The 27,255-nt window shown below is 50.3% G+C and overlaps 1 protein-coding gene across 1 annotated transcript; it reads left to right on the forward strand.

The window, feature by feature from the left end:
* Positions 1–1,112: 1,112 nt before the first annotated feature.
* Positions 1,113–27,155, forward strand: HGD (homogentisate 1,2-dioxygenase). The gene is made up of 14 exons (XM_054813657.1): positions 1,113–1,272; positions 6,912–6,983; positions 9,539–9,627; positions 11,357–11,462; positions 15,697–15,756; positions 15,958–16,049; positions 16,696–16,730; positions 17,909–17,988; positions 18,118–18,217; positions 20,520–20,644; positions 21,287–21,391; positions 22,588–22,714; positions 25,995–26,176; positions 26,785–27,155. Exons 1-14 carry the CDS (start codon positions 1,258–1,260, stop codon positions 26,914–26,916), a joined length of 1,320 nt encoding a protein of 439 aa, XP_054669632.1. The 5' UTR covers positions 1,113–1,257; the 3' UTR covers positions 26,917–27,155.
* The last annotated feature ends 100 nt before the right edge of the window (positions 27,156–27,255 follow it).

A 27,255-nucleotide genomic window follows, 5' to 3' on the forward strand; every position in this document is an offset into this window, starting at 1 on the left:
CCTGTGATCCTGAAACTAAAGCCAAAGAAAACCAGCTCTCCCTCTCCCCCACCAATAACCACTGTCTCTTCATACACCCCATCTTCTGCCTTGTAGCAGGCAGCTTTATTTGCCAGACCTTAAAAAGTGGCAGCTCTTGGTGGCTCTGACGTATTACTCGGTGTGGTGTAAGGAGGTGCCAGTTTTAGAGAAGACAAAACAGTTAAGACCTGTCCCTTCTGCAGCCCAAACTCTTGCTGGCTGCTGGGGGTGGGTCTCACAAACTGGTAACTGCTCTGGGGAGGGAAGGCTTCCAGGATGCTCTAGGACTTAGGAGGAGATGTTAACTCCAGGGTAAAGTTTGAATTTCAGTGTGTGCCTCCTAGAGATTTCCTCCTGGTAGGACCTATAGCAGGTCACAGAAAGGGAAAAAAATATTGCACTTTTTTTTTTTTTTGAGGAGAGATGAGAATTCAAAGTAAAAAAACCCAAACAAACAAACTCAATTGATTTTTTTTTTTTTTTCCTTCTGCAACTTCTGGAAATGCAGAGCTACTTTCATTAGTATTCTGTAGCTAAATGCTTCCTGCCACTTCTTCCTCAGCAACAGCTTTTTTGAAAAATATTAATATTTCAGAACAGTTCCCCTCACTAGCTCTAATCACAGGAATACAAAATCCTCCCCTACTTTTAGCCCCAAACTGCTGTGTAATGTTGCCACACAGTGTTTCACAAATATCACTACCTTCACCAGGACAGGGATGTGATCCTTTCTATTCCCAACGTAACACGGCTCAGAAGCATAGTGAACAAACATTTGTTACACATTTAGAGGTTTGTATATGAAAATTGCTAGAGGTATAATTTATGGAAGAGGCTTATAAAACAGTTGCAAAAAAATGGCTTTTCTTTGTTCTTAAACACCTTGGTTTTTTTCCCCCCATGTGTGGGAACTGCGAACCCTTTTTTAATATCTAGGGAGGAAAAGGAGCAGTGAGGGAACCCAGTCTCCCTCACACACACCCCCCCCCGCCATTTATTATCTTCAAATCGATCCTGGGGTTGGTTCTGCAGAGAAGGGCTGGCGTTTGGTTAAACACAGACTGGGCTGAGCAAACAGGTTGAAAACTCCCTTGGACTTTCTCACTTTGAGCACTGTCAGCCTGCCACCAGCCCAGCTCGGTCGACCATCTAGCAGGCTTCGCTTGGCAGGCTGCTTCGGCCAGGTACCTGCTTGGGGTTTGTGTCTGCTCCAAGAGAAGGAGGACCAGGAGGAAGATGACGGGCTTGCAGGTAAGGGGTCAGGTGCCCGCGACCCACCAGTGCTGGCTGTGGACACCCCTTCTCTGCTGACACTGTGTTATTCTTGGTGTCTGTTTCATTTTAATGTGCCCCTCTTCTGTCTTTCAAGGTGTGTTTTTAAAGCTCTCTGGGGATAAAGGATTTTGCTGCATTTTGTCTATAAATAGGCTTTTCTCTCCCTCTTCTCCTTTGGAAAACATTCTCGGTCAGGCTGTCCTGGCACAGGACCTCTTCATCGTGGGATTTGTCCTTCCCCCCGCCTCTGCACACACCCCTCCTCCTGCCCCGGGCTGCCAGGGGGGTGTTTCCCCCTCAGCCTATGAAATCTGACTGATAACATCTGCCCAGATGTTGCAACCCTGGCCGCCACCTTCCCTGGCATTCCAGGGGAGCAGCGGCTCCATCCCGGGGCAGTTTCTCAGTGCCCCACACGTGGCACACCGGCACGCCGGGGCCCCAGCTGTGCCCTCCCCTCCGAGCCCCCCAGGGACCTTTCCCTGCCGCCATTTGCCAGAGCACGGGGGACTTTGGGGAGAAGGGCGGGATGTGGTGGGTTTATGGCTCGTGCGTGGGAATGCCAGGATCACAACCCCTGTGGCAGCGCGGGGGTGCCAGCCACCCCGAGGCCGTGGGGGTGTGGGAGGAACACTGCAGCAGGCAGGAGTGGCAAGGGCTCACCCCAGGACCGCTGTGGGTGGCGAGAGCTTGTGCACGACCATCACGTTCCTCCCCAGATTTTGGGGCTGTCGTTGTTCTTAAGCCTTTTCCTAGCTCTGGATATGCCTGAGATAGAGGTGTGTGTTCCTTCACCACCTTCTGCAATGTTCAATATTTTACATAAAGGTCTTACAAGTCTTATTCACCTCTGAAGAGTCCTGTCTCCTCATACAGTAAAATTGCTTCTTCCTTGCTTGTCCCCGTCCCTCCCCAGCTTTCACCATCCTCTTTCAGCAGCGGGGCAGCCTAGCCCCCGTACCACTCTGGATGAATGGCCTGACAGCATCTTCTGTCTCCTTCTCCGACTCGCTCCTAGCAGACCCTAACACCTTGTTGGCCGATGTGACCGTGGCTGCAAGTTGAGCACAGGTCTGCCCAGAACTGGCCATGGGAATGGGATGCTCTACCAGCGCTTCCTCTCCGAGACATCGCATACATCCATAACCCATCATCACCTCTCCCCGGCCCATCTTATCTTTGCATCTTTCCTCCAAAAGTGGTGCTTCACCCTTCCTCTCTGCTCTTCCCAGCATCCATCCTTCTCTTCCCTCCTCCACCGAGTGCCCTGACCCACCTTGGAGCTGGGCAGGTCCTTTCAGGAAGGGTCTGACCCTGGACCATCCCCAGCACTTTTGGGCTGGCGAGATGTCGGGGAGATGGCAGCTCCTGATGGGGATGTTGGCCCTGCAGCGCCGGGGCAGCACTGGGCAAGAGCTCTGGTTTGGGTGCTTTGGTTTTACCCCAATGGAGGCTGCGGAGCCCCGCGCAGAGGGTGAAAGATCTGCCCTGCTCGTTGCCCCGAATGCTCATGTCCCTGTTTCCGCGGGTTTGTGTTAGATGCTCCGGTGTCAACTGGTCTGAGCTGATACAAAGTGCCGTGCCTTTTGTCTTGAGATGAATGTTGTTTTCCTGTGTCCTGCAGCAGGAGCTGATAGAGAAATGTATTATGCAGCATTTGAAGAAGGACCTTAATTATTTTGCAGTCTATGTGTTCAGACTTCAAATGAGGTTTTTCCCATGCCTGCTGTCTAATCCAGTGAACAAAAGGTTATGGTTTATAGGTCAGAGCATGACACCCATTGCGAGCACTCTGCTTTGCATCCCAGTTATCCCAATCAATGAGCTTTGCTGAATTTTTTATGCTGTGCTGAGCTTTTATCTTTCCCATTTTATTGAAAAACGACAAAACAAAAAACAAAGTGGAGTCAGATGAATTCCTAAGATCCCGTTTGCATGAAAAGCTACAGGATCTCGAACAAAATAACAAGAAGAGTAATTAAAAGCAGAAGTGAAAACAAAGGACCACAGAGAACTTTTTGTTTTACAGAGAAACCACCTTCCCAAATACCAGAGTAGTGCCTGTCAACCTACCCAACCTGGAGATACTTAGACCATGGCTAGGAACCGTGCAGGGCAGGCAGAGACCTAGAGAGACATCACTTTGGACTTAAAACATAGTGCCATTCATGGAGAAGGGTTGGTTTCCCTCTTTCCAGATTTTTTTTTCACCCAGGAAGGATGCTCTGGTGGAGTTGCCGGGTGGGCAGAAAGGGGTCATTTCCCCTGGCGTGGGGCCACCCTGTGCGATGCAAACTGAGAGGTGGGAGGTGGGCTCAGAGGGCGGGCAAGAAGAAGGGCCATGGTGTGCCCGGCCCCTGCGCTGCTGCTCCCGACGGACCTGCATCGGCAGGGTCCCCGCATGGTGCTCCAGAGATCTGGAGCACGACGCCTCCAATGCACGCTGGGAGCTGGTGTGGAGCAGCTACTTTTGGCAGCCCAAGTAGCGTTTGACACTGGTCCCTGAGGGCATGGAGAGGAGAGAAGCTTCTCTGAGGTCTGCCACAGGGAAAGACAAAATAAAAGGAGTGAATGAGAAAAGCCACACGGAACATCCAGGCAAAGCCTTGGAGCCACACTCAGGGTGATAAATCACTGCTAGGATGACGTCTGCCCTCCCGCGGCTGCAGTCCTGCCAATGTCTTTTTTTCAGCCCTCCATGCAGTTGCCTGAGGATTAATTACTTTTTTACTTGCCAAAGAAGAATTGATTTGACCGAACGATGGTGCCGCAGCTTCTGCCCCCCGTTCTCAGGGCAGCGGGGCGATGCCGCTCTGTCCTAAACACCGCCCCTTCCCTGACTCAGCTCCCCTGCCCCTGTCCTGCATTGCTGGGCGACAACCGGCCACTCTGCAGCCCCAGTGATGCGCGGCCGAGGAAGGCAGCGGTTCCCCGTCCAGCCCGGCGGGGAGCTGCCTGCATCGCCGCGCTCGGGAGCCAACCACCCGCACGGGGCCGGCGAGGTGCTGTGCGGCACCAACGTGGGCACGGAGCAGCTGCTGAGTTGGTTTTCTTTCCTTCCCCTGGCCCAGGAAGGAGAAGCGAAGGGGCTTTTGGGGATGTGGATGGGCAGGCCAGCTGTGCAGGGCACCAGCTTTTTAGCCTGAAGGACAGGGGATGGATTTCTCACAGCAAAACCTCTGTGTCTTCTTACCCCCTGGCCCCAGCAGCGTGGCAGGGGGCTGCCGGGGAGCGCACACCGGTTACCAGATACGCAAACCCAAACCCCACCCAAGTCGAGCATTTTGCAGGTGACGCTCAGCAAAGCAGCCTGCACGTTGCATTAACCCTCTCTTTGCTGTGCTAATGGCAGAGCTGGGCCTTGCTGATTATGCCTCCAGAAAATCAGCATGCCCCCCTCCTCCTCCTCCTCTTTCCCCTTTCTTCTCCTTTTCACCAAGGCTGCCCCGCAGGCAAATGCTCCCACTGCCTTTAAGTTGCTGGTAGAGGAGGATGCAGTGCAGAGGTCTGAGTTCCTTCTGAAACTGCTGCAGTCCCATCAGATATTGCTGCATTTCCGTTTAAAAGAGGGGAAGAAAAAAAAAAAAAGAAAGAAAAAAAAAAAGAAAGAAATGCTCCAGTACAATACGTTTGCCAAGGCTGCTTAGGTGACCTGCTGCTTTGCATATCAATATGCTTCTTGCAGAACCCAGTGGAGAGCAGAGTCCTAGAGATGTACGTCCGTTTGCAAGAAGGAGAGAAACAGCCTCCCTGAACCGAAAGAAACCGAGTTGTTTTCAGGTTCAGGCTAAGCAGGGTTTCCAGCCGGCCTGGCTCCCCCGGCAATGCTCTTTTCTTACACGTTGCTGCAAGGTGCAGGGGGAAAGCACGGGGTTTGTCAGGAGGTTTCAGGTTTGCTCTCTGAGTTTCTGCTACACTGGGAAATTTCTAGGGGAAGGCTGTAAATTGCACAAGGCTGAGAACCCCTGGGGGAAATAATCCAGGCACCATAACAATGTAATAAACCAGGTGTAGGGGATTTGTCGCTCCACCTTTGTGTCAGACCTCTGCATCCCGGGTTGTCACGCCGCACCGAGGGAGGGTGCCTGCTGCTCGCTGGGGTTCCTCAGCGCCGGAGCCCCGAGGCAGCTGCTGGGGCACAGCAGCATTGCAGCGCTGCAGCCACCCCGTCGCAGCAAGCATGCACGTGTCAGCACAACGTTGGGGCTCCTGGGCTTTGCTGTCCCAGCGCCACTGTGTGAAGGCAGATGAGTGGCCCGGCTACTCTTGCAGTTGATAGAGGGGAGCATTAATATTTAACTCTCTCCCCAGGCCACGGAGCTGAACCATTGATCGCTGCCAAAAGACCTCTGCATTCATGCAGAGTTCAATAGAGTTGCTTCATGCCCTTCTATAGCATCTGAAGGGTCTGTATTTACATTTCTGTCAGTGCAAAGCTAAGGTCTCTGTTATACCTGCTTCCCTTGTGCGTCTCAGGTTTACTGTGGGGCTTTTCTCAGTGCCACAAAGCTGGGAGCTGCATCCTCTGGGATCCTTTCAGCCACACTTAGACCATGGCAGCTGCAGGCAGGGCAGGCATGGGAGGGTATGCAGGTGTGTTTGGTCCATGGGTCTCTTGGGTATACATCACTCTAGAAAACCAGATTATCATCCAATAATGACTTAAATCTTGCTTACTACCATGGTGGACAGTTCATGCCCAAGTGGGTGACAGTCATTTAGGGCAAATCAGTGACACAGTGTAGGTCCCAACAGAATTATTTTCCTTTCCCTTCCTTTCCCTTCCTTTCCCTTCCTTTCCCTTCCTTTCCCTTCCTTTCCCTTCCTTTCCCTTCCTTTCCCTTCCTTTCCCTTCCCTTCCCTTCCCTTCCCTTCCCTTCCCTTCCCTTCCCTTCCCTTCCCTTCCCTTCCCTTCCCTTCCCTTCCCTTCCCTTCCCTTCCCTTCCTTTCCCTTCCCAGTATATCCCTTCCCTTCCTTTCCCTTCCCTTCCCTTCCCTTCCCTTCCCTTCCCTTCCCTTCCCTTCCCTTCCCTTCCCTTCCCTTCCCTTCCCTCACTCATCCCAGCTAAGTCCTGATCTTTTTCTTGATGGCCATGGGGACGTATTGCAAGAACTCAACAAACAAATGACTCCCAGTTTCAATCCCTGAGCATCCAAGGGCCATGACTCAGTGCATGAATTTACAAGGCAGTCTGCAGATGTTGGAACATCCACTATTCAAGTGAAGTCAGGTTTAACTTGGATGTTGGTAGCACAGCTCTGTAATGTTGATGCATAGTTCTTCTCCTTATACATCACCCTGTTGTTCTTGAGTCTGACTGTATATGTGATATTTGGCATATTTCTCAAGTGCCTTCACAGTGCAGAATGTAATTAAAATGTACATGCAGATTTAGCAGAAGAGCAAATCTCATCTGTGCTTCCCAGTCCACCATGCAGTTAGCGAATGAAGCGAAGCCAGGGGGTCCGTGGCAATATGGAAGTAGATCACTTGGGAAAGCCTTAGTGCATACAAAGAGCCTGCAAAAAAACATGGGGAAGTGATGGATGGCTTATTTGGAGAGGTTTTGCTTGTGTTTTCAAAATGCTGATGAGTTGTGTGGTTTATTTTACAGTACATGTCGGGATTTGGAAATGAACATGTTTCTGAGGACCCACGCTGTCCAGGAGCTTTACCGGAGGGACAGGTACTGAGTTTTTTTAAAGTGCTTTATTAAAATGACATGGAATAGAGTGAATATCTGTTCCCTGGGCTTCTTTTCATCTTAACATGTTTCCTTCCTCTCTGCCACCAAAAAAGTCTCCAGGAGCCTTCTTTATGCAGGACTAGAATAATAAGATGCTAGGAAAAATCAGAATTAAAGATTTCTATTCATGCTTTCTATTTTTAAGTTACTCATGAGCTTCCAAGTTTCACCTTGGGGATTAAGACTTGCCAGAGTTACCTCTGCTCAACAGCAGGTTTTTTCTTTTCTGAAAGGAGTTTGCAGAAAAAGTGGCTCGGCCAGACCAAGAAGGAAGCGATTGGCTCCGTAATAAACCAGAGCAGAAGTTTGAAGCTTGGCAGAGAGATGGTGCTCAGGCAGGAGAAGCGGCTTTTGGGTGTTCTGTAGGAATTGGGTTCGACGAAGCTGGCTTATAAGCCTTTGGCAGGAGAGCAGCTTCTTTGTAGGGAGGGGATGCGAACGCCTGTGGTAATAGAGTGACAGATTCATTCCTAAAAGTAAGTAAATTCTGAACATGTTAGATTAAAATAAATTATGTTGGATCATTCTGTTTTAAAGAAAGGAATTGTGACCCATGTGACGCTAGCCACTCAGTCCAGAGAGGCAAGAACAAAAATTAAAGCTCTCTCATCTCCTTTGTGCCGGTCTCCTCCACACCAGCGCACGTTCTGAGGCTGACCGTGCCCTCCCTTGGCTGCCCTTGGACTTGGACGGCAGCATTTTACGCTCAGTCAATGGCATCCCTTGGTGCAAGTCAGCTCCTCTTCATGCTCTGTGCAAAGAGGCCAGCAGAATTAAGGTCAAACAGGGAACTTCGCCCTTCGCTTTTCCTGAGTTTTCTGGATCTCCCCAGTTCAGATGTTTTACACATTGTATGCCAGTGCGGATAGTAACATGCCACACTAGGACACGTTAAATGCGTATACATGTCCCCCTAGGTCTGCATTGCAGCCTACGGTGTGCCCACAAGAAAGGAAAACTGCTGTGCTGGATCAGACCGATGGCCCAGCTGGTGCAGTGTCTTCTTTCTGAGACTGGCTATAGCAGATGGGTGGAGAAAAGGTGTAAGAAAGAGGCACCCAAAAACTAGGAGATCGATAGCAGTGACTGCTGGTCCAGACGAGCAGTGCTCCAGCACTGACCTGTGGTCGCTGTGCTCCTCGTGATTTCCCAGAGCAGCACCACTTCCCAGGGGAGAAGACCCCTCCGGCTCCAGGCTGAGGTACCCTCACCTGGACAGAGTTTGGACTCGGTGTCAAAAGAGTTAATAAAAAAATCTGAAAACAAGTTAGACAAAAAAAATCTCCAGTCCCAGGGGTGGATCCTTTCTCCTCTGCAGTGTTTATAAGACTGGCATCTGCAGTAGTGCTGGCTAAGATAAAAATGACAAGGGCTATTGATCCCCCTGCTTCACTGCATACCCATACCGACAAGACAGAGTTTGAGGGCTGGAAGCTACGTGCGTTATGAGAGCTTTACCTCTTCCTCCTGCTTACCTGTCAGGGCAGTGTCTGACACCGTATGGATGGCTGATCTGCCCAGCCACAGCAGGATTACAGGATGCTCGACTAGACCTTGCAGGAGGGAGATGGGATAGCAAATGGTGTATGACTGTCCCACCGGGGTATTTCCTGCAGTTCTTGGATGCCTTTGCTTCTCGCTGATCTCAAATAAATAGTTGCTGGCCTACTTAGATCAAAATGTTTAGTTTCTGTTCTCTCTGAAAGGGAGAACTCTGTCCTTCAGTTATGAACTCACAAGGGCTGCTAAACCTGCGCTAGTCATGCCCACGGATCTGCAAGGGGGAAAGTGCCCCCTTCGTACTCCACGGGAGGACGGTCACTGTGCGGAAGCCCTGCAGAGAAGCAAAGGTGCCCACACAGGTCACTCCCACTCTTAGGCAGCAAACAGCACTGGCAGGAGGAAGCAGCACACCACCGAAATGCCTGCTCTGGGCATCCCTCCCCTGGGCAGAGTGCAGGAGAAGAAGGGGTCACTTAGTGTGTAGGAGGGAAGAAGCAAAGGTACAGCTGCTGCAAGTCTTTATCAGCCCTCTGGAAAGCCAGGCAGACACGATGCTCTGGAGCTGCCCCTCTCTCACTTGGTCTTAAAAAGATTCGTGCATAATAATGGTCTGCTTTGCAGTCTGTAAGCTTTGGGAATAATCCCTTTTCCTTGATGCTCCTGTCGCTGACCCTACCGAGCGCTGCCCCGTACAGCTGGCTCTAGCAGCGCGTGTGTTGCCTCAATGGCTGTGCCAACTCCTCAGGGCACTTCTGCAGCCTCCTCCTGCACGTGGGAATGGATTTTGGAGTCTGGCTGGCACCTGCAGGGCACCCAGCCTCATGGGAGCAGGAAGACATGACTGCCAGGGCTGATGCACAGACTCAGAGGCACAGTTCACCCCACGGCATTCGGGCACCGGGCATCTGCCGCAGTGCTCTGCCGGGGGGTCCAGAGCTAAATCCCGTGCTGCTGCTTCTCGCATCCTTATTTTTCCTTCTCCTCTCGTTCAGAATAACCCACAAGTCTGCCCATACGGCCTGTATGCTGAACAGCTCTCGGGCTCTGCCTTCACCTGTCCCCGGCCCACGAATAAGCGAAGGTACCGTGACCCCCGGCAGCGGGTGGGTGACATGGGGCACTTGGGGCGAGCGGCGGGGAGTGATGGAGAGGCTGCCTCTGTGCCACCAGCGCTTTCTGCAAGTGAAAAACCTCCACCGTGTGCTGGGAGAGGGGGGAGGGCAGAAAACCATGGGAGAGGGAGAGGAAAGGCTTCGGTGCGGTGAGTAGGTTGCGAAAATGCTGAGAAAGGAGATGTTGGAATGGGGAAGAAAATGGTTTTCTGAGCAAGGAGAGGAAGGGGAGGGGATGTTCATGGGGGCCAGATGGTCCCAAGGGGTCTGTGTGCTGTGCGAAACAACCTCGGCATCTCAGCCCTGATGCTATTGCAAAAACATCACCGTTGCAACTGGCATGGGTAAGCACCTGACGGACAGTGTCAAAACCGAGCCTCTGAGCAGGACTCTTCCCTCTTCCTAAGAGACGCTCCTGCATGCCAGCCAGGGCTGGTGAGGTGCTAGCTCTGGCTGTACTCGTTTTGGGGCTGGCCAGGGGCTCAGACCAGCGCCAGGCATCCAGCACACTGCATTCCCAGCAGTGCCGGGGACAGCTTGTTCCAGCCGGCAGCAAACATCCCGGAGCTCTGTCCCGGTCATCGTGCTCCAGCCATGGCCATATTGCAGAAGATGGGTTTCTCATTTTGGTTCTCCCACAGCAGCTTTTCTGTCCCTTCTGTTGTTCATTCAAATGAAAGGCAAATGCATCATCTGAGCTGCCTAGCAGAGCTCTTCTCTCCGGGCTGGTGCCAGCTCGCGGTGTGCGTGGGAAAGGGATGAATCATTGTTTGCCGCACGAAGATGTCCTTGATGGAAATTTTCCAGCTCTCAAAGAAGAGCTCCCTCCTCCCCTCTCCCACCCACCCAAACTGCAACCACCGCTGTTAACACATCAAAGGCTTTGGCAGCCCTGCCTAGATCAGGCTTTCCTGATTACCTCTGCTCTCCTGCCTGATCAGAAGCCCAGCTTTGGGCTTGGCTGCGTCTGTGCGTGGCGTGCGGATGCCGGCCGCAGCCACCGGGGCGGTGGGGACGACAGGGGCTGCAGCCACGGACACAGCAGGCAGCAAAGAGGGAGAGTGACGGTCCCAGGCAGCGATGGAGGCATGGCGGACCTCCTACGGCAGTAGGAAGCATCATCCCACATAAAACTCTGGTCTTTGCTGCATGGGCTTGCTGGTGGTCCTATGAGCATGGCCAGCCAGGCATAGGATGCTACTTTCAGTAATCTACCCAAATTCAGATACTGGCTGTGACCTTCTGTCTCCGGAAAGCTCCTCTGTACTTTCAGTTAGATACTGTGCTTGTCCCTGTCTGGTCTGAGCTGCTTCGTAGCTGTGTTTAAATAGGTTGGGGGTTTTTTTCCACCTCAGAGATTGCTGTATTTCAGCCACAGATAAGGACATATATTTATTTTTTGTATACATATATATGTGTGTGTGTGAATGTAAACATACATAATTATATGTAAACACACATATAGACATTTACCTACATACAACAGCATATATTTGTATTTAGAGCCTATAATAAAAAGACATCTCTCTGGAAGGCAGTCTCTGGCTGTGAGCTGGTGTTTGATATTTAATACACCCTTTGGTCCAGTTGCCACCAAAGTAAATGTTATTCATGCCTTTAGGAGCAAAATCGGCCAGCAGCCACCCAGAAGGTTTAATCTTTTCCCCAGGTTAATCCAGGTCTTTTCCTTCATTGCAGCTGGCTATATCGGATCCTACCTTCAGTCTGCCACAAACCCTTCAAACCTCTCGAGGAGGGCCACCTGACACACAACTGGGATGAAGTTGAGCCTGACCCCAACCAGGTAACCATGCTGGGAAGAGCCCTGGTCCTGCCAGGAGGACAGTCTAACATTAAGCTAACCAGGGGTGCAAAGTCTCTGAGCTGCAAGAGGTCTGAGGAGAGCTGTAGGGAGCTGGGGGTCTGGCCAACACACAAACTGGGTCCTGGCTGCCATCTGTTGCTCCTCACCTATGGGTCATCCGTGGAAGGACAGCCCTCGATGCGATGCTTGTTGCTTCCCACCTCGATGGATGCTTGTGTCACTTCCCAACACGGCCGCAGTGTCACAGGGTTTGGTCTGTGGTATCTAGCATCTCCCTTGGGGGCTCCTGTTGGCCACCTCTCAGGCTGCTCTCTCTTCCTCCTCAATTTCCCCCATCAAAGGCTCATCATGGCCCAGCCCGGCAGGCAGAGCAGCAGCGTGTCTCTGCCATCCATCCCCTCCTTCCCTGCGCTTTCGGAGAGGCTGCTGGCTGCCAGCCCGTTTCTCCACACCCCTCATGGGAAATCAAGCTTCATTCTGGAGACTCACGCAGAGACACGGCATTTGTCTTCCTCTGTTACGGCCTTGCCATCATCTTTAATCATGATTTCTTCCCTGCCAGCCACAGAACATTTGGCTTTGCTAATCTGACTCTCTCCTCCTGCCATTCTCCTCTCAACATCATCTCATGGTCATTGGTTTTTACTCCTCTCAGGTTTTGCCTTTTGATGCATCATCATCAGCTAATTTCCAGCCTCCCAGCAACCTCACCATTTGTCTAAATACTTCTCCAGTTCTGCTGGAATATGTTTTCCAGCCACCAACCAAGGAGCGGTGACAGGCTCGTATTTAGATCCCTTTGGTGCTCCTCCCCAAGTGAAGCTCCCATAATTTCTGTTACCACCTCATCCGTCCCCAACGCCCTTTCGCACCCTGCAGCTACCATTAGGGTTATTTATGATTATGGTAATTCCAAGATGCTCACCTCTCAAGCATCTCAAGCCATTTACGTGTAGTATGTCTTTTCCATACGGGAACAGCAACGAAGCTCCTGCCCACTCTCTCTCCCACCACTTTCGATGGCAATCATCAAACCCAGTGGGGTTATTTCCTAGCAGTAAGTGGGAGGTGTCTTCCTGCTTTCCTCCTCGTCCTCTCTGAAGCAGAGCCAGAGACCAGGTTCACTTTGTTGGACAAGACCGATGCTTCCCTGCGGTGCTTTGTGTTTCTCCCAGCTCACTTAAGGAGTTTTCCCAATTGTCATCCATCTAAAAGCATGGGCATATGGAGCTGCCTTATGCAAAAATCATTGAAGTCAATGGAAAAAAATATCCTTTAACGTTGCCCAAAGACAATGGCAGAACTATAAAAGGCACAGGGGACAAAATGGGAAAGGGGACAAAACAGAAAAGGGGACAAAGGTGATGAAAAAATATGGGGTGGCATCCATGGAAGAAATGCTGAAACAGAAGAAAGCTCTCCAGCCTAGAACAGAGATGACCAAGGGAAGCTATGCTTGAGAGGCAGGGAGAAAATTAATACCAATAACAAATGTCATCTTAAAAAAAAAAATGCATAAACTGTGAAACTTCTTGCCAGAGGATCCAAGTGGGTTCAAAAAGTGATTGGACAAACCTTGGAGAGAGAAAACCTGTAAAGTAAGTACAGAGGTGCTGTATCTCGGGAGGCTCACGGATCATACAGCAGGGAAAAAAACCTAAAAGCTTTCCCATTTTAAGCACCTGGCGCTGGCAGCTGTTGGCTGTCTTGGACTTCTTTTCTGGTTAAGGGTGCTTGTTCTTCTCTTCTTGCATCGGTGAAACCCAAACGCAGCAGAGAAACACCAGATGAACGATGCGCAGAGCTGGGCAGCAGCTTAGCAGTTCGCAAGCATTTCAGAGGAGAGGGGCCAGACACCATTTCCAGCTGTAACCAATGGGCTGGATTGCATTTCCCGCTCTCCTTGTCCCACAGGAATGACAGGTGTCCACAGGGACCAAAGTGAAAACGAAGCTGTTACACAGGACCTGCACTATACTTATTACTTCATCTGTAGACTTACTGTCATTTTCCATATTCCTCAGTGAGAAAATTTGCTTCCCTTTAGACCATCTTTATGTCTAACATTTATTTCTCTTATTTTGCCTGTTCTCCCTCCCCCTCTCCCTCTTCCCCCGGTCTCCAGGGTCTTCTCTCTTTGTCCCTCCGTGTGTCCTTTCTGTCAATATTTCCCAATGATTTCTGTCAACTGGGTCCCAATTCCCAACCCTGAAGGCTTAAAACAATCATTAGAGGAACAGTTTCATGATGAGATGCCACCACTGGCCTTCACAGCTGCCATGAAATGAATGGGAGCCAGCGAAGGTCCCACTGCTAGGGGTGGCATCAGGCTCAGGAGCACCTTCTGACCATGCTTTGCGTTGGCTCTGGTTCATGTCTGGAAGGCTGTCTTGGAAACCAAAGGGAAACATGCTTTGAAGAAGTCCAAAAGCAAAACCTGAGGTTCAGCACTATCTTACTGGCTCGCTTGTGAGGCGTCGATACCTCGCAAGGGTCACATCTGATCTGCTGCCGGGTGCGTTTGGTGTCTCCATCCAGGCTTTTCCAGCAGCCTCTTCTGCTCCACCCAGCACCCCAGCAGCGTCACCCTGAGCAGGCACCATCACGGAGCCGCCCAGGTCTCCTGAGGAGGAAAAAGTGGCTCTGCCCAGCAGCAAACAGGATGAGGGGAGGAAGGGATGGATCCAACCCAGGCGACCCAGGGCTGCTGTGAGGCTGTGGTGGTGGGATGCCCTTGGGAAGCAGATGGCTTCGGAGAGCAGAGCGGAGAGGACCAAGCTGCGGGGCCAGGCACAGGGTGCAGTTGATTAATTAGCGATGAGCCCCTGCTTCACCCAGCTTTACTGGCAGATGCATTCGTTGGGCGCAGTTGCCTGTTTCCTCCCTCTGGTCAGATCTGTCGTTATCTCAAACCTTTGTGCACCACACTGGGTGCCAAAAAGGACTGTCATGGTCTAGCCCCAGCCAGCAGCTGAGCACCATGCAGCCGCTTGCTCACTCCTCTCCCTTCCCCGTGGGATGGGGAAGAGAATTGGAAGAAAAAGGTAAAACTCGTGGGTTGGGATAAGGACAGTTTAATAAGACAGCAAAGGAAGAGGAAAATGGCAACAATACCAATAAAAGAACATACAAAGCGGGTGATACACAATGCAATGTGCTCACTGCCCAGAGCCTGATGCCCAGCCTGTCCCTGAGCAGTAATTCCTCCTCCCTGGCCAGCCCTCCCCCTTATATACTGAGCATGACATCATATGGTATGGAATATCCCTTTGGCTAGTTTGGGTCACCTGTCCTGGCTGTGTCCCCTCCCAGCTTCTTGTGAAAATTAACTCTATCCCAGCCAAACGACAGGTCATATCCCGAGGCCAGCTCTCCAGGAGTCCCATAAGTTTAGTTTTCTCAGGGCACCAGCCTAAAAGCATGTCAAGGTCGGGTAGCTAAAAGCAAGAAAATGTTCTCGTGGATGCCCACAGTCACAGGCACTTTCATCTGGGGTCAAGCGCATTGCTGCAGGGGATATATCTGGCAGCTGGCCACATCAACATCATCCTAATTTTGGACGTTTGGGTTGATCTGCACTGAGTTCCCCCAGTGAGGGGCTCTCAGCCACAGCACCTTGTTCCCAAGAACTGCAAAGATCTTTAATATGATATTAGTGGTAATAAATACTTTGGACTCCTCTGGCACCTTCTGCCTGAGAATCTCGACAGGCTTTGCACGAGGTAATTAGTGCTCCTCACAGCTCCCACTCATGCAGGTAGAATAGATATTTCTGCTTCAGATGTAGGGGGAATGAGGTGGTGCAAACAGGAGTGTTATGCTTGGGTCATGAAGGGAGTGAATCATCCAGCGTGGAGTGGAGCACAGGACCATGACAATTTGGCTGTCTGCTCATCTGAATTTCTTTGCTCTCAACAGTGTTGTTAGTAATAGAGGAAGAGACAGCTTTTAAACAGGATTATTTTTTAACCTTGGCACTACACTGGCCTGCCAATTATTTTACAAAACTATGATTAAAAAGGGAAAAAAAGCTCCATATATCAAAAGAAACCTGTAAACGAAAATGAGCAAGGCAAAGAGGAAAGAGAAAGCTACCTCAGCTAGCAGAGGGCAGAGAAGCAGGAGGTGACAGGGGTCTGCTTTCTTTTGAATTGTCACCGTTTGCATTATAACCACTGGCATCGCTTTCTTGCTTTTGTTTGCCGCAATCTAGCTGCGATGGAAACCTTTTGAGATCCCGAAAGCCCCTCAGAAGAAGCTGGACTTTGTGAGCGTAAGTTGGGGGACCAGGGCATCTGGGCATCCTCCATCTCTGCTCTCCCTTGGGAGGTAGCAGAGCACGAGGGGTGCTCAGCATTGGAAAGCAGGGAAACAGGGTGAGCCCCAGCAAGGGGGTGGGATGAGGGGAGGAAAGGGGGCTGGCCCCTGCCCCACTGCCTGCCGCTCACTCCCGGTGCTTTGGGTTTGCCCGTAGGGACTGCACACCTTGTGCGGCGCCGGTGAGCCCAGAGGACGCAATGGCATCGCTGTCCATATTTTTGTCTGCAACACCTCCATGCTCGACAGGTCAGTGACTGCTACACTGGAGGCTCAGGCTGCCCCAGGCCGGCTGTCTGTATGTCTGTTGTCCAGCTGCTCCCAGCAGTGCTGCCTCTATGTCCCTGTGTTCCTGTGTGCACAGGCAAAGGTGTTTGTGGTGCCCACGGCAGGTGTTTGTGAAGCAGGTTGTGCTCCATGGCTGAGCACTGGGGGAGCGGGTGGGGAGCCACCAAGAGAAGGAGAGAGCTGGGCATGGGGATGCAGAAAAAGGGGTTCTGTTGGATCCAGGTGCTCTCATCCCAGGGAGCAGAGCTGCTCCTTGGAGGTCAACAAGCATGCAGCCTCCGATGGGCATCACTACCCTCTGCAGCAGCTCATGGGGGAACTCAGCCCTGCTTCCCAGTTGACAACGCCTGATGCACCCACAGCCACAAAGGCAGGGACCTGGCAGAGATCAGAGGAGATCCTGCTTCCAGGCTGCACACGTCAAACCTCCCTGCCTCCTCTGCACTGGCCCGTAATATCGCATTCACTGACCTGCAAACAGCATTTCTGGTGCTGAAGGCGAGACCTCTGCCACGCCAGTCTCCCAGCTCAAAATTCCCCAGCTGCGGCTGTGATGTGTGCCTGGGGCTTACAGCACCTTGACCTTCCTGTTCTCCTTCTTCTTTAGATGTCTTTATAATTCGGATGGTGACTTCCTAATTGGTGAGTTAATGCTTTGGCTTTTCCTTTCCCCCACGAGGGTCTACCTGGGTTGCCACCTGGCTGCCTCTTGTTCCTCCAGATCCTGAGCCCTATAGCCAAGATTTGGAGTGGAGGGTTGGCTTGACCCTAGTGACGTGCAGATTTGGTCGTCTGGCACCAGCTGGGCTGTTGGGCGGGTTGCACCGCTCCTGCGCAGCTCAGAGAGAACACGTCTGTGCCAGACGTCAACTTTGGTTTTGAGCAGTGACCCAACTTCCTTGGCGTGGTGCTCAGGAATCGTGTCCCAGCGCTCCCCGGATTGGTATTAGGCACACCACAAGCAGAGGATTTCTGGAAAACATAAGCCTCAGGATTTCTGAACAGTTTACAGCTAGATGCCTTCGTAGCTTCAGTCCAAGAGCATTTGGCACAGCAGCTTAGCTCCCACGCTCTGCCAGCCTCAGGCAACCAGACTGCCATGGTGAGTGATGAGGTTGGCACATAAAGTGCACACATGCCAGAAAAAATTCTGAGCGGTATCAGAAGCCTGATATTTGCTTGTATCTTTCTTGACCAAGGGACAGAAATGCCTTGGGGTCACCAACAGAAACAATTCTCCCAGAAAAATTTGTTCTCATTGACCTCCTTCACTATCATGGAGTAAAAGTGATAGAACAGGTTTTGTAAATCTGCCAGTTTTTAAAGTCAAAACGTGAGCTCTCCTGTGCCGTGACAGCCCCGGAAAACAATGCAGATGTTAGCAAAGCATTACTTCTCCCCTCAGGAAGCAGGAAGAATTAGCTATTCCCAGACATCACACACTGCCAGGGTCATGACAAGGATGGGTACCTGCACCATTTATGATATGGACAGGTATGGCCCTGAATACATCAAGACCCATTTATCTGGACTGGGTGTCTGTGGCACAAACCCTAAGTTAAGGGAACGCAGGGTGATGGATGGTTTAACCTCACACAGGCACCTGCTGTGACGTGGGGGCCATGGGGCTGGCCTGGAAGCTCTCAGTGCAGACATCTCTGCTGCAAGGGTCTGCTTGGGAGAGGGAGCCCGGACCCGCTGTGAAGCAGGGTCAGAAAGGGCTCATTGCTCTTCCTTGGATCCCAGGTGCTCTCGATGGACAGAGAAGGCAGCATTCACCACGTTGCTTCAGCTCTTCTGCCTGCATTTTGTTTCCACAGTGCCCCAGCAAGGGAAACTGCTCATCACAACCGAGTTTGGGAGGATGCTAGTGGAGCCCAATGAAATCTGTGTCATCCAGGTAAGGGCTGACTGCACCTTGCCCAAGGCTCAGAGCCCAGCGTTGGAGGGAGCCAGCTCCTGCATTCAGCTGTTTGTGGTTTGTAAGGAAAGTCCTGGGAGGATCCTTGTATCTTCCTTTATTTTCCAGCAAGGAATGCGTTTCAGTGTGGAGGTGTTTGGAGAGACCAGAGGCTACATCCTGGAGGTGTACGGGGCACACTTCGAGCTGCCTGACCTGGGACCCATTGGTAACAATCTCCCATCAGACCTACAGTGAATTTCACAGAGAGTCAGGAATGACAAGCCCCAATCCATCCTTTTATCTCCTTTGTAATAAATCCTCCCAGGCACACACTCCTTCCCCAAAATGTTTTCCATCCCGGCACCATTATTCCCCAGCAGAACAAGCATCCCCCCCAAAAAAATGTGACAGCCCGGTTGTCCCATGATTCCCCTGGGACTGAAGGGACCATTTATCTCCCCATTTTCCCCTTTATCTCTTCACTGCTGATCTGAGAGTCTCCATCTGCTGGTTCTGAATCTGTTCCTGCTGAAACAAACCCAAAAGGCCATCATCACTGACGCCCCTTACTTACAGATATGGCATAAGCTGGAGCGATAGGAGATAATTTACCTGGGAAAAGGCAGATTTACAGAGGCAAAAGATACTCTTGAAGCTCCATTTGAGATTTAGTCGTGTTTTTCCCCCCACCTCTGTGAACAGAGGTGCCTTAGAGCTCTAGAGCCTAGAGTGCCTTAGTGTCAGAAGCTGTCGTTGGAGAATTCAAACTGAATAAAATGAGCAGCACAGGACTGGGATCAGCAGCACATTCACACCTCTGTGTTGTGCTGCCAGGGCGGATCTGCCCTCACTGAGCGAAGGTCTAGCTCTCTCACAAACCACAGAACCTCTCTGCCAGCTGCCTCCTGGTCTGTGCAATGTCACGGGTCGTGAAGGCACGCTCTTGCTGCTGTGAGAAAAATATTGCAAGGATGCTCGGCATCTGAAGCCCCGCCATCCCTGCTGTGATTTCCCAGCTTTCCGGCAGTGCTCAGCTCAGGTTATTTCACCTCCTTATCCCTGGAGTACTCGCCCCCAAATTTTTCTTGATGACGAAAACACCTCCAGGTTAATGCAACTAAGATTGTCTCAGGGAAAGGAAGTGAAACTCCCCTTGTAACAGCTAAATTAAATACAAAACTGGTACCAATTGTTCTCCACTTTCAGACTGGTGTTTTGGGGCTGATTGTTTTTCATTTTAGGTTGGTTTGGGGGGGGGGGGTGTCCCCACTAGACTGGGCTTGTTTTACAGCTCTCAGTGAGATCTAAAAGGCTGGCCATGCTTGAAGTAAACTGACTAGGTATTATCAATCAGTAACAAGGCTGGCATGGCCCATCTGCATTCAGAGAGCCTTCGCAGACATCTCACGGCCATAGTGAAACCGAAGCTGGCCATTCCTGCCGTGGGGAACCGACCCAATTTGCAGCCGTTTAATGGGACCCTGCTCAAGCATCTCTCCCATGTGACACGCTGGGCACATCTCTCTCCATGTTGAGCAGCTTTCCTTTCAGCCAGCTGAGGTTACCTGCCTCCACCACTTGGTTATTGATATTGTTGCCCCAGCCTGTATATAACAAGTTTTCCCATTAGCTAGTTTTTCAGAGACTGTTGAACTGGGTTTGGGTTTGTTTTGGGGTTTTTTTTGGTCTCCATAAGGCAGGAATCTATTGTAAGGTTTACTTTCTGGAGAAAAGAAAATGAGCGCACTTGCCTGTAAACCTTTTCGGGAGGTGGTAATTATAAGAGCTCCTCTTCTCACCACCTACCCACCTTCCCCTCAGAGACCAAGATCCTTTGTATTTCAGTTGTACTTTATTCTAACTTCACTTTTACCTTGAAAAATGACAGCTGGAGAAAAGCACTGACTGTTAAACCTTGGCAGCAGGTAGTAATGTCTGCATTTTTATCCAAGAAATTCAAAACCACTTTGTAACAATAATACTAATGAGAAGAAGAAGAATACTTCAGCACCCGTACGGTGCTTTGCGCTTTGAAAATGTACTCCTCATGCTAACCAACCCCTCAGTATGCCCAGAGTCTGTAGGTATCACTAGTCCTTATTTTATTACTCTTTTTGCAAGCATTCAGAAATGTATTTGGCCCCCTCATGACATGCCTTGTAACTTCTACATGGATAAGTGTCCAACCAGCAGGATGTCCAGGGACAGAAAGCAATTCACCCTCCGTATTTTGCTTAATTCCTAGTTGTTACATGCCTTTAATTGGGGGTGAAGTACTAATCTTGTTCAGAAGGGAACTTGGGGAGACCTGTCTTAGTCACATAAGGGGAGCATGGACTTAAATGCTAGGATATATTACAATTACCTACTTGTAGGAGCACAAGAAGTACATGACTATTTCAGGTTTTGTGGTTGGCCAAGAAGCAGTAAGGTCATTCAAAATGCAGAAGGGGACTCCCGAAGCCAGGAATCTCTCACTTTGCTTGCAAGTTGCCCATAGAGCTCTGGCATCTCTTTTTCTTTCGTAGGAGCCAATGGCCTGGCCAACCCACGTGACTTCTTGGTGCCCGTCGCGTGGTACGAGGACCGACAAGTGCCAGGGGGCTACACGGTGATCAGCAAGTACCAGGGCAAGCTGTTTGCAGCCCAGCAGGTGAGGATGCCCCAGGAGAACAGGTAACACTGAAGCGCAGCGACTGCCAGTGCATGGCCTGGGATATGCAGCCCCGTAGCGTGCGCTGAGGAGTCTCAGGAGGTCCTGCTGCATTCAGTGGAGCAGGATTGAGCCCTTGCCTTGCTGAGTCATTCAACTGCCCAGCTGAGGTTCCTTGGTCTGGAAAAACGTGTTTGTGAGGAGTTGGTCTTGCCCAAAGACTCAGCGATGGTCTTTGCCTCGCTGTTTCCATACAGTGACAGAGTGTGCCTCACTGTTTCCATACGGTGACATTATAGTGACAGAGAAGAAAAGGGGAGCTGGGGCTGCTGTGAAGAGCCAGGCTTTCCTTACCAGAGAGCCAGTGTTGCAGCTGGACTTGTCCAAGCACTACCTGGGCACTCAAAAGCTCTTAGACACCAAAGCCCAGAGGGAGGGCTGAGGCTCACCAAGTAGAAATGCTGAGGAAACCCACAATCTTGCAATTCCGGGCTGTCCCTAAAGGGCTTTGTGCTCCAGGCTGCCAGTGTACCTCTCACCAGCACTACACCCATTTTTATTTTGGGAAAGAGCAGTGCCTTGCATATGTGCAGCAAGTTGGAAGACTGTGTTTGGTAACCCTCTGTCTCTTTGCTTTGGTAGGATTTCTCCCCCTTCAATGTTGTAGCCTGGCATGGGAACTACACACCGTACAAATACCATCTGGAAAAATTCATGGTCATTAATTCTGTTGCTTTTGACCATGCGGTAAGTTCTGGAGCTTGGCAAGGCAGAGCAATGCTGCGTGGATACCGTACCCTCCAAACTCACCCTGAGCTCCAGGGCCTCAGCGCCTGTTAAAAAACATGTTGTGCTCTAAGAAACAGTGTGAAATTTCTTGTGCTGCTTTCCCTGGGCCCAAACCAAGCTCTTGTAGAGGAAGACAACCTCCTCTGTGGTACAAAGATGTAACTGGAGGTTGATCAGCTTCTTAAACAGCTTTATGCAGCTTAGCATAGAATTTCTGTACCCTGGAGGAGAGCCAAATACTGAAGCCAACACACACCATGCAACTCAGCAAAAAGACTTTTGCTTCAAATTCTTGCCTTGATTTATTTCTTGCAATTGCACAGACTCCCTCCTCTAGTTCCTCTGAGCCCAGCACTGAAATTAATTCGAAGAGCTGGCAGCTTTCTTTGCAATAATTTCTAGATCTTACGGAAAACAACTAAAGCCAAAACTAATGTGAGCAGCTCTTCTAAAAAGGAAACCAGCCCAGTGGGAGGGGTGCCCGCAGTGATGCCATCTCTTGGCGCTGATTCTGCAAGTGGGTGTGCAAGGAGACTGGAGCATTTCTAGTGAGACAAGCAACAGAAAGTATTGTTTAAACTCCAGAAAAACCTGCCAGGAGAAGGATGGTTTTGGGATCAAAGCCCAGAAAATCACTTTACTGGACTAGAGACTTCAAAAATCCTTGAAGCAAGCCACAATTTCTCTGTGCTTTGTTCTGCCTGTTTGTAAACTAACAGGGCTGGGAGGCTAGATGCCTCCAGCAGGACGTTCCTCTCCTCTGTAGCCGGCTATGGAAGACATACGGTTTCGTGTAGGAGGAGTGCTGGAGACTGCTCCTGGAATTACACAGTATCCCGTCTTGCGGGGCTGTCTCTCCCCTGCATCTGTGCCACTGGCTCCAAGGGCATCATTGCTGGGGCAGGGAAGGCTCTCCAAGGCTGCCTAAAGAAGAATCATCCAGTCCCATCACTTATCTCCCATGTTCAGCATGGGATTGAGATGCTGGGTGCTGTCACACAGAGTCACAAATCTCACCCGCACCACCAGGTGCAGATGGTAAAAGTGTTTTGGTAACGGAGAGGCTGTATCAGTCACATTTACTGGCTGGATGACCTGAGCAGATGGCTCTGAGCCCTGCTCTGCTTCATGCTTTTTGCTTTGCTTTTTTTCAGGATCCTTCTATCTTCACTGTCCTGACAGCCAAGTCGACCCGTCCTGGAGTGGCACTCGCTGACTTTGTCATATTCCCTCCACGATGGGGGGTAGCTAACAACACCTTCCGTCCACCATACTACCACCGTACGTCTGCTCTTTGTTGGTTGTGCTTGAGTACAGGACTGCAGGGAAAAAAAACAAGCCTCCATTTACTTGAGAGCAAGCGCAGGGAAGAAGCAGTCTGATTTGTTGCCTTTGGCACAGTTAGCACCAGCTTCTTGGAGTCAGTCAGTCCTCCCTGGAAAACGAACAAACCCAAAGATGCTCCTATTTAGAGCATCTCAGGAAAACTCAGAGGTGGTGGGCTGGTGGTGTCTGCGTAGGTGGATGCGTCTGTACTCAAGGGGCGCCCACTGAGACCGGGTGCATATTGAACTTGTCATTGCACAAATGCATCAGAAATTGTCCTGTCATCCAGCCATGAATTGCTTAGCATCTCATTAAAGTACATAGATAAAGAACAGGAGAAAGGAAAATATGACATCACAGGTGGCGACAAGCAGCGAGACATAGAGCTGCCCAAGGCTACTCGCAAGGTGATATCAAAGTTACAGCAAAGGATTGAATTGGCTCTTCCGAGCCCTTCTTTACCACCTGCACAGTGATGGAGGTACCTCTGGCATTTAAGCAGGCAGAGATCAGGAACTGGGCTCCTTCTCAGGCAGCTGGTTGATTTTTGCGGGATTTGGTTTCCATCACGAGAGCTGGTTTCTTTTGGGCATTTTTTTGGTTTTGTCTTGGCAGAGTATGGCTACATGTTGCATAGAATGGAGGTTAGAAATCCAGTTGCCCACATGGGATTGTCCTTCCAGGGTAGGGGTGAGGCAACCTGCTCTACGAGACCGAGGGGGAAAGCTTGCTCATGCTGCACCCCTTCCGTCAGCGGCTAAAAGCCCCCATCTCAGAAGCTATCAAGGTCACACTATGATCACTTTAAAGTGCTGAGAGGCTTTCTGCACACTTACTAACCACAGTTTAATAGCCAGCTCCTCCTGCTACTTAGACATATTTCCAGGTGTCTTGCGGGCTGGCAGAATTAGCGGCGCTTGCAGGCACAGTAGGCAGCTGTGCCGCCATCCGAGTAAATCCCATGGGCAAAGTCCTGCCCTGTCATTCTGCTTTCATTCCCAATAACGAGTGTGACCTGGGATAGCACCAGGTCACAGTTACCTCTTTTGTTAGACCCTAAAAGGTGAGACACACAGCCGCTTTACCACGATCAAGTTGCCGCGCATCAGCAGAGCTGTGCTAACTTTCCACAGACGCGTTGTGTCGAACACCGTGAACTTGTTCAACCTTCCTTAGTCTGTGGTAAAAGATGGCTGAAAAAAACCCTCTCATTCTCTTGTCTGCGTCGTGAGCTAAGAGTACCCATGCAGACAGCTACCACAGCTACTCACCTGACCACAGCACCTGGGCCATCGGCTCGAGCACTAAATGCACGGTGGGCAGGTTGGTTGCCTGCCCTAGCCCAGCCATGGAGGGGCAGAGCTTGAGTGGGTAAGGCAGACATCGCGACAGTCAGTCATCCAGGCACTGCACGTTAGTCCCCTCTGAAATTAGTGCGGTGGTGAGAATCTTGTACCATTAGAGAGGCGTAACAGGCCAGAGCAACTCTGGGGTAGGAGGCACACAAGTTCAGTGCTGCTGAACTCTCCTCCTTTTGCAAGAGTTCTATTTTGTTTGCCAGAAATCCCCCGTTGCCTTCTCTTCTCAGGTGCAGTGGAAAGTCTGTGTTCAGAAAACTTTGGTGCATTCAGAATCACAGTTTTTGTCTTGCCTTAACTTTGCCCCAAGTATAAATTTAGCAATGGTGATCCAAAAATTTCCCCCTAGACCCAGTAGCAATTTCACATACAAAGGTGGCTGTGCAGCTTATAAATACTAACTTTTCTTGGTCACCTTTCTACGTCCCTGGAGGCTGTGAATTACTCCTAGGGTCTTTGGACCACAAACTGAAAAATGTGTCTGATTGATAGAGCTTTTATACATTGCATGCATGTCTGGGAGAGAACTTGTGTAATTCTCATTACGGTAAGACCTAATATCTAATGGCCACTAAGAGATTTTAACTTCACAGCACCCTGCTTGTAGAGGACAATGCTATGTTAGCAATAGGGAACGAAGGCGCGCCTAAGTTCTTGGGGTGATGTAGGAAATCTGTGAACGAATAGGAAACTGGACTCAGCTCATCTCTTAAGCCTGGTTTCCTACTCACCAGCCCATTCTTCTTAAGCGATAGCATGAGTTCTGCTGCAGGCGCGTTGCCAATCCAGCCCTTAGGGTCTGTACAGCAGTCTGAGCGTGCCAAGCACAGTACATGAGCGAGTTCAGTGAAAAGCCTGTAACGATCCAGTCTTACATGAGATGCTGACAACTTGGGATGAAAATTAATAAATGTTTGCATATATATAGGCCAACTCTGCTTTGAGCTAAATTAGTTTTGTTGTTAAACATTTCAAACCCTGGATTGTACTTAACGAAGACCGAACTAGTGGTTAAAAAGGGCTATATATAACATAGCTACAGAAGCGTGTCCTGGTTTTGCAAAAATTGACCACTAAGCAGAAAGTTGCCATATTGTTTAGTCACATTAGGTCTACTAAAGCTGAAAGCTTGGCATGGCAGTTGTTAAAATACTTCTGTTACAAGGAACATAACTCAGTAATGACTGAATTATTAGATATACCCATCCTTACCTAAGTTAGTGGTATATTACTCCATTGGTTTCAGAATACTTAAAAGTATTCTTCCTTGGGGAAAGACGAATTTGGGTCCTTCTGTTTGGCCTTACAGTGGCTTTTGAGAAATAAGTAAATAATGCACGAATCAAAAGCATAAGGTACTGAAGAGCCTGGCTGGACTGGAGGTGGTAGAAGAATATCAGACAAAATTATTTCAAGCTTATAACCTCAGACAGCAGACCAGGCTCTCTCACCAGACTGGTGGCCATGCATTTTGTGCCTCAGTGCCTGTAAGACAAGGACGATTATATTGAACTTTTTTCCCAGCGCTTTAAGATCTCCAATCCACATCTGCAAATATTAGGTTACACCCTGCAGTCCGTATCCAGGTGTAGTACTTACACACCTTGAGGTGGTAGGAAAAGCACAGGTCTACCAACATCAATGCACCTTCATTAGAGAGCTCTCCATTTCCAAATCCAGATAACTAAGAGCAGAATAAAACTCGTACAGCTTTACGAGCATCACCTGTAGGATCCCTGATGTGATGTCCTGCTTAGGAACCTCCACTCCACCCACTGCCCAGCCCAGCTTAGCTCGTGGGTTTCAAGGAGCTCACAGCCCAGCTGTGATGCTTCCCAATCACGCTGCGTTGCAACTTCTTCTCTATGCTCCTGCAGGGAACTGCATGAGTGAGTTCATGGGACTCATCAAAGGCCACTACGAAGCAAAGGAGGAAGGCTTCCAGCCTGGAGGGGCCAGCTTGCACAGTATGATGACTCCTCATGGGCCGGATGCTGACTGTTTTGAGAAGGCCAGCAAAGCCAAGCTGGAGCCTGAGAGGGTTGCAGAAGGGACCATGGTAAGGACACAAGGCAGCCAGTAAGATTTCGAATTCAGCACAGCATACTGCGGCTGTGCCACTCTCAAAAGTACAGCCTAGCTTCTTGCTGGCGAGTTGGAAAAGTGCCTGGACTAAACGGCTGCAGCATTCACCTCCCTTACCGATCAGCACCATTCAACTCCCAGGAGCTCCCCTGGAGACAGGCAGTGCCAGGTAGCTTTGATCATCTGCCCACATAAATTGTTGCCTGAGCAGGAAACTGCCAATTTTCATGCTGATTAATTTAGTTTTTTGTCAGCCTACGGAGAGAGAAACAAACCCCCTGACTGTCCTCCTTTCTCCACTCCCTAAAATCTAATGATGATGATCAACAGACCTTGAACTAGAGCTTTTGGAACAACCTGGCCTTCCTGGGTATGCAGGGAATCCAAAGTCACTCCTGCGACCTGGTTAATACCAGCATTGCAATGCCAGCTCTGAAGAGCTTTCTCCACCTGGGCTGATCAGGCTGGAGGCAGAACTTGTCAGGGCTGGACCAGCCTTCTGTTTGTGGTAGAGCAGAGCCGCCTTGCCTGGATGCAAACACTCGCTGTCTTGCCCTAACCTACCTTCCCTCTTCCCAACAGGCCTTCATGTTCGAATCGTCCCTCAGTCTGGCCATCACCAAATGGGGCCTCCAGACCTCCAACCGCCTAGATAAAAACTACTACAAATGCTGGGAACCTCTGAAAAGCCATTTCAACCCTAAGTGCAAGTAAAGAGAAGTATTTGTTGCTTGCAGTACATGAGTGAAGACAGGGAAATCCAGCACACCTACATGTGGTGGTGGCACAGTTGACTCGGGCAACAGAGAGTGCTCCAGCATGGAACAGCATTTCCAGCAGCCACCGAGCCACGAAAATTATCATCCCTGTGTAACTTGGGAAATGCAGTAAAGACGCACTATTATTCTTAACTTTCAAGTATCCAATTAAAGCTTTCCTGGTGACACGCTGAAGCTGAAGTACTTGCGTGGCTCTCACTACATGTACTTCGTGTGAATGCTGTACCTTGTGCAGATACGAGGTTAACAGCCAGCCCATGTTCACAGGGCCTCC

Source organism: Grus americana, chromosome 1 (genome assembly GCF_028858705.1).
Source record: "Grus americana isolate bGruAme1 chromosome 1, bGruAme1.mat, whole genome shotgun sequence".
Taxonomy (NCBI): Eukaryota; Metazoa; Chordata; class Aves; order Gruiformes; family Gruidae; genus Grus; species Grus americana.